Genomic DNA, 7984 nt, shown 5'->3' with positions numbered 1-7984 from the left:
CCTTTCTTAAGGGACTTTTCATGTAGACCTAAAGTCCGATAAGCCCCTCTTCCTTTCCTAGAAACCAACACCTCTTTAACCATATCAGCTAAAACCATATCATGACGCAAACTAGTTGAACCACCTGGATCTCCCAAAGAAGGACCATTAGGAGACACTTGTTGCTTCTGCACATCAGGTTGGCCCATAATAGTGCACCCCTGCACTTGCACAACATCCATACCCACAACTATAGCCCTAGAAGAAATGTCCATTAGAATCCTTTCCTTCAAGGCCAAAGAATCCAACACCTCAAATCTGTTAAATCCTCATCAGTTTTCCTATCCCTATAAGACCTCTTATGCCCTCTCCCCTTAGCCCAAGAATTAGAAGGCATAAAACCATCCTTATTGGGACCCCCATCAATACAAGGGAGCTCTTTCATAGGGGCTTTATCTATGTCCCCCTCCTCCACCTTCGAAGCCAAGGGAACATGAGAGCCAATGATGCAGTAGGAGGGGTTCAAAACTCAACAATATGAAAACATATCCATACCAAGTAGGCTTATTTCACAACAATGGGCTCAATGACCCAATCATGCAACCATGACAATGAGGGATTTAATATTCAAATGACTCAATCTACTTCAGGGAAACCTTAAATCCTTCCAAACACAACATTTAAACACCTTAGAAACTCCTATAAAAACTGATTCCTCTAACTGTCACAATTTTCCACATAACCTATCCTAAGTTCTAGTAGCCTTCACAAATTACAAAACATGGCATAACTTTTGATTCTGGTAAGATACCCTTTTTGGGATTATAAAATATATGTGAAACGAAGGTATGGTTGTTTTGGAATATATGTCTCAAATAATGGCTATTAATCTACTCGTGAAGGCTAATTTATAACAGAAAATTGGATTTTTTTGGTATAACTTTGACCATAAAAATCATATCAGAAATGTAAAGCCGTTTTTAGATACCCATTTGGAAGTTATAAAATTTATATCAAAATTGGATAGGATTTCTTTCGAACATAATCCTCAAAAATGGACTATTACACTAGAAAAACTTAGTTTCTGAATAGGGTGACTAGAAAGATTCCACCATTAGACAATTTAAATGATATTTTATTTTGACCTGATAAGAATGAAAAAAAATTGTAATTAAATTATCTTTCCAACCATATAAGGCTCAACCCCTCATCATGTTTTTACAGGTCGTATTAAGAATAAGAGCAGCAAATTTCTGGAAAAAAATAGAGAAAAATGAGATTTCTTATTCATTTCATCTTCAAAATCATCCTCACACATTCCTGCACACTTAATCACGCACAAATGATTCACAAGGGCCTATTTATAACTTCCTACACCCTTTCTAACTTCTCGAATTACCTATTTACAACAACTTTCAAAAGTTGTAAAGTTGCTTAAGCAACTTTTACAACATTTTAACAAATTTTACATATTTGATAAAAAATGACTCTACATGACATAAAATCGCCAAAAATGGTCATAATATGACCTTATTACATCAAATAAACTAAAAAAATACTATTAGAACCCTATTTGCATTATTGACCCAATTTTGCATTAGGTGCTCCTGCACCAGCCAACAGCATCATTATTAACCTTAGAGTAGTAGCACTGAAGGTATTCGTGACAAATCCAACTCCGAAAAAGGAAGAGACTCATAATCTAGTTGTTGAACCCAAAAAGAAGAACCTAGACAAATGTTCAAAGAATCCGGCAATAGATTATTCAAATCAATCTCAACACAAATACAGGTAAACGTAATTACCTTCTTATCAAGGGTTTGTTGAGCTATAGCAGCTAGCTTCCCAAGTAGAACAACAATTTGTTGCAAAATATCCTCCCTCCAAAATTTCAAAGGAAGTCGCAGCAGATGATCCCAAACAGGAACCCTTGAAGGCAATTCCTCAACTAAATTAAAATCCACATGCCAAGGTTTAATGAACAATCCCACATGATTATAAAAGTATGACCCTCCTTCAAAAACACAATTCTGATCAACACATGTAGAAAAAAACAACCATAAATAGCTATTCACGGCCAACGTAATCTTTATCTCACCCTCAACCTGCCAAGAGCAAGGGATCCAAGATTCCAACGCCATTAAAAAAAATACGGATTCCAAGAAATTTGCAAATCAAAGCATGTTTACGAATTTTAAGTAATTTGCAGATCAAAGCATGTTTCTTCCGATAAGCAACATCCTCCATGACCAAGTTGAGAGAGATAACCAAAACCAGACGATCTTACTCTTTGACAGACAACCATTTACTTTTTAAGCTTCGAACCTTCACCCACATAAAATGAGTCTGACGACTTTGCATGCACACCTGAAAAACAACCATAGGGCGGCACAACCACCAAGCTATTGGTGACCCTATGCTCCTCCATTCCCTACTGGCCAACACTCGGGGCCAAAACACCTTTCTCAGCTCTTGAGCACTCCAACCACCAGCTCCCTCCAAACCCCGAACACCAGCTTCGATCACAAAAAACTTCTCGAAACTGCAAGAAGAAAAAGGCCCTCACCGCACACCAATACAGCCAAACCCCCCCGCACCAGCTCCACAAACCTCCATGCCACGCAAGCAAAAAAGAACCCAGCGGGAAAGAACAGAACAGGAAACAATGGCTGGAGCCGAAGCCCTAACCATCGCATTCCATCCTCCGTCCAGTATCACTTTTCCCTCACACACACAAGTAAAATTTGTTTTGGTTTTTCGACGATCAAGTCATTCAAGGAAATAAATAAATTTTAAAAAAATTAAACGGTCAAATGCATATTTATTTTTAATCGTTCTAAAGCCGATCACGAAAGAGTTGAAGGCAAAAGCAGAGAAAGAACAGAATAATAAAACATAATAATTCTATACATGTCAAGTCAACAGATTTACTGCTCTTTTTCTATATCGATGTTTATAAGACTGTGCTCTGTTTCACATTAGTTGAGCTTAAAAAACCCTTATAACAGTAAACTTGTTCACTCACAAAAGACAGCTCTGTTTTTCTCTTTTGCAGGAACACACAAAACAACTAAGATTTCTATTCTAATAAACACTAAATAAGAAAATCTCACAATAGAGTAGCTGCCTTGTTTCATAGAAAGATAATAAAAAAATTAAATATGCACAATATATTACAAAATAAAATGGACTGAAATGGAAGGTTGAACCCATTCGATCAACAGGCTGCAGTACAAGAACCTTGCAGCAAATAAAGGAAAGACATGATTGAACAGGGGAGTGAACACTTCTTAAATTTCCAACAAGAATTTCAAGAACAGAGAGATTAAGGGATATTCCAAGTAGCTTTTTTGAAACATATTTTCTTCAATTAAAATATATGACTGGGAAAACAAATAATAAACGAGAAACTAACATAGCAACTGGCAATCCAATTGCTCGAGATTTCTTTATTTTCTTCAAATCCAGAGTAAAAGATTGAAAAGGTTTAGTGATAGACAGCTCCTATGCTTCCTTTTGAAAATGCACAACGATGGGAGTTGTGCTTGAATATGCTCAAGAGGAGTCTTGAGAAGAATTACCTGATTGAGATGTGGAAGCAAGAGATGGGAGTATATTGGAAGTGTCCATCGTAAATGAAGAAGAAACTGAAAGGTTGGCTTCATTAAATGGAGCATATGTTGGTACAGGTATTTCTCGAGGAAGATTAGGCACTCGACCTTCCAGCTTCAGCAACTTTACCACTTGCGTCATTTTGGGTCTTGCAGTTGGATCTGGATGAGAGCACCACAACCCTATTGCTGTCAATTGTTCCACTTCTGCCTTCTCAAACTCCCCATTTAATTTCTCATCTGCAGCTTCCAAAATCGTTTCTTGACCATATAGATCCCATACCCACTCCACAAGCCTCATATTATGTTCGTGCAATCTCAAATCTACTGCTCTCCTTCCTGTAGCGATTTCCAAGGCCTCAGCACCGAAGCTGTAAACATCTGATTCAGGGCTTGTTCTTCCTGTGATCACACACTCAGGAGCTAGGTAACCGAGGGTTCCAGCTGCCATTGTGGTTTGAGACAAACGATAATGCTCAAACATGCGTGCCAAACCGAAGTCCCCAAGCTTTGCATTGAAATTGCAGTCAAGCATAACATTGCTGGATTTTACATCTCTGTGTACAATACAGTGAGCCCATCCTTTATGGAGATATAGCAGTCCAGAAGCTATTTCCAAAGCTATTCGATACCTTTGACTCCATTGCAATGGGGGAATATCTCCTTTTGATGAAAAGGTATTTGTCTAAGCTTCCATTGGACATATATACTCGTACACCAAAAGTAATTCGCCTTTCTCATGACACCATCCCAAAAGCTGAACGAGGTTTCGATGTTTTACTCGACTAACAATACTTATTTCAGAGATGAATTCTTTTAGCCCCTGTCGTGACCCTTGTGAGATGCGCTTGACAGCTACAACATCATTTGCTTCTCCTATAACGCCTTTGTACACACCTCCAAATTCTCCTTGCCCCAGCTTTAAAGTTTCACTGAAATTGTTGGTTACGGCCTTGAGATCCTCCAGCTTATATCTACTTGGACCCTGATCTACAAGCATGCTAATCTCTATTTCCTTGTCTTCACATGTTTGTGCATTGCTGCTTCCCATTGCCCTCTTCTTTTTCCGATTGGCAAACAAGCTATAGATAACAACTGCCCCTGTTAAACAAAGAAAAAACCCTACAGTAGTCAAAAATATCATTTTCGTGCTAGACCTCTTGATTTTGGTCGTGGTATTGAAGCTCCATGAAAGGATTGTGTGGGTCTCACTAGAATAATACGAATCGGCAGCAGAAATCCCTACAACAAAATTGTCTGGAAGAAATTTGAAGCAATCAAAAGGAAATGCAAGAATGGGATCTCTTTGGGACATAGAACTATTGGAGGTATTGAAGAGGAATATTTGCATGTAATTTTTTCTAACGTTGCAATCTATGTGCGCATTCCACAACTTACCATCGTTTAAACTAAAATTCAAATGGGTATAATTGTAAGTTTGAATAGGATGATTGCTACCAACAAAAAAATAGACACGGGAATTAGCTCGGCGATTATAGCCACTAAATTCAACAGCAAGCGTGTTGTCTGAAATAGATCCATTTCCGGGAAGACCGCTGTATTCATCAACTGAGTGAAAAATTGTCGCAATTTCTTTAGATGTCATGAAGAAAGCAATTCCATCTCCTCCTTGATCATCAGGTCTCCGGTTATAATATTTCATAACAAACCGGATGTCCGTAGTGAAGCTAGCAATAGAAGACAGCTGGATGGTGTGGCTGTAGACAACCCTGCCCATAGTTTTGTTGGTCAGATGGATTTTATGCCCAGATATTGTTGCATCATTTACACACAGAATGTCGCTTGTATTGCATCTCGTGAATTCATTAAAGCTGAAGTTCACGCCTGCTGAGTGGGCCATAATAATGGGGATAGACAGAGTATTCTTTGCGCAGAGCATACAAAACACACCAATTAATTGGGCAAAGTTAGACGTAGCCATCTAACAAACAAAATCTATGTGAAGCAGTGAGCAAAAAGAGTTAAACGGGTTAGACTAATCAGACATGAGTAATATATGATCAGAGTTGAGATAACAATAACAAAAGATAAGTGAGGGGAAAATTGGATTGGGAATGAATATATAAACAAAGATAGATAATTTGGTAACTTCGATTTTTCTTGAAGTCTATGTAAAGATCTCAACTATACTTCTACAACTGAATTAATAAAACCACTCCCATCAAAATATAAAAACCGCTCTTTCCGATCGGTCACGAAAACATTCCCACTCTTTGTTTTAATATGAACAGAAATTTGATTCAGACTTTTTCGTGAAGCAGTGTATCTTTTTTCCTTCTCCCCGTATGAAAGCTCCAGGATTTTGGAGCGCACTTCACTGTCCGGTACAGTTGTGATGGTTTGGGACTTGATTCCATACAAAATTTGTAAACGTGGTAAATCTGACCAATAGAAAATTAGAACCACGAAGAACGAAGAGACCTTGTGTAATCTAGTCTCTTTTTGAGAATTAATAGAGAATAATTAATTTTTTTTTAATGTTGGTAAAATATTAAAAAAAATCGCAAAAGCAAAATATTTATAAAAGAAATTTAAAATTAAAATTGTATCATACTATAAATGTAAAAAGCTAAGGGAGATTTATGTTATTGTGAGATTTTTCTATATAAATATTGATGGACATGAAAGTCTGATGGAAAGCATGATTACTAATTAGGTTTATTTTGTACATTTTGAAAAAAAAAATCACTTTTGAGCACTATCAATGAAGTCTCATCTTTTGTATTAGATGTTGAAGGAATACTTAAGGGTTAGAAATATATAAAGCAACAAATAGTGTGTGTCAGAAAAATTATAGTCATATTGTTGTCATTGGTATCACAAAAGAAAGTGTTAATCCAAGAAAGAAATGAATGGTCCAATAATGAAAATGTTGTAAAAGGCCAATGGCCTCTAATCACTATCCAAAGTAACATAGGTGAAAAATGCAATCAAAAGATCAAAAGGCAAGTTTTTGAGACACTGATAGACCAAAAGACATGTTTATGGTTGTTCAATAATGTAGGGCAACCCCCCTTCATATTGGCCCACATGCAAGGAAAATTTAAATGTATGCTAGTCGACATAAGAGTTACGAGAAAATTGTGAAGTCCTTAATGAGTAGATTTGTAAAGAGAATATAAATAGATTGTTGAAGACTTTATGAGAAGACTTGTGAAGAGATTTTGAGTAGATTTTGTTGACAAGTTGTCATTGATGTTAACACATAATTGAATATTATCTTTAATGTCTACCCTTTGCTTGCAGTTGCATGTTTCTATATAGTGACGATGTTTAAGTTTAGAGATAGTCTATTTTGGGTGTCTAAAGTATGATGTGAATATGTATAAATGTGTTTTAAGTATGATTTTGAGTTGCTCACAATGATATCTTGTTAGTCTTATGTACCATATGTTGGTGTTGTTCAGCTAAGTTTCCTAGAACCTTTTAAAGACTAGCCTCTTATTATGATCAAGGGCTTCTAGGCTAGTGGCCAACAAACAAGGAAAAACCCTACTTAAACCCTAAGGCTTAAACCTTTCACACTTTCGGCTCTACAAACCAAAGAGGGTAATCCTATTACAATATCACTCTAACTTAACTTTAGGTACTGATATTGGATTCAAGAAGATATGCTCTTATATGTAAATCCAAGTTTTATGTGTATTTCTCAAGGCTAGACTGCATTGGATTTGATTCGTATTAGAGATTAGAGCATCAAATCCTACACCTACAAACTGAAAGGAAATAAATTGTGGTTTGGATTTTTTTAAATCAAAATGCCTCAGAACTCTAACCCCTAAGATTACTAAGTGTAGCAACATAAATTGTACACCTTTATTAGTGTGTCTAATTTCACACTATCCTAGCACCTATTTAGTATTTCCCTTTCCTTTTATATATTATAGGACCTTTATTGTAATTAATTAATAATTAATTCAAAATTATGAGTCTTATTCCACATTATTACATCATCACACTCTTATTCCCGATCTATCCTTTACGCTACCCTAATTTCAACCTTCAAAGAATCATATTCCATATATCCATACATAATGGTTTGAGAGACTAAGCTAGAATCTACATTACAACCTAGTTATCATGCATTTCTTGAAAGTTCATAAAATGTTGTTGGGACCAAGGCGACCTACCATCCTAGTCCCACACTTTTTTCTCCAAATTTTGGGAGCATAATGTGGCCCAGTCTTATCTAATTAAAATCTTACTCCGTGCAAAAATATATCACTTTTTTCTTTTTTCTTTTTTTAATTGAACAAAGTAGATTACAATAAAAAAATAAGCAGTTCAAAAGGCACTGCAATAAAGAAAAAGATTTTGAATAGTAGAAACATAGTCAACAAGTGATTGGTATCAATAAGTACAATAATTGTTCC

General features: G+C 36.2%; 1 protein-coding gene across 1 annotated transcript; it reads right to left on the bottom strand.

Annotated features, from left to right (window-relative positions):
- Positions 1–3534: 3534 nt before the first annotated feature.
- Positions 3535–5451, bottom strand: LOC131042935 (L-type lectin-domain containing receptor kinase IX.1-like). The gene is made up of 3 exons (XM_057976275.1): positions 4989–5451; positions 4301–4691; positions 3535–4147 (listed from the first exon to the last, which is right to left on the bottom strand). The coding sequence occupies exons 1-3, from the start codon at positions 5449–5451 to the stop codon at positions 3535–3537; spliced, it is 1467 nt and encodes a 488-aa protein (XP_057832258.1).
- Positions 5452–7984: the final 2533 nt, after the last annotated feature.

This window comes from Cryptomeria japonica, chromosome 5 (assembly GCF_030272615.1).
Source record: "Cryptomeria japonica chromosome 5, Sugi_1.0, whole genome shotgun sequence".
Classification (NCBI taxonomy): domain Eukaryota; kingdom Viridiplantae; phylum Streptophyta; class Pinopsida; order Cupressales; family Cupressaceae; genus Cryptomeria; species Cryptomeria japonica.
Note: the sequence above shows the minus strand (reverse complement) of the source record. Positions and strands in the feature narration are given on the sequence as shown.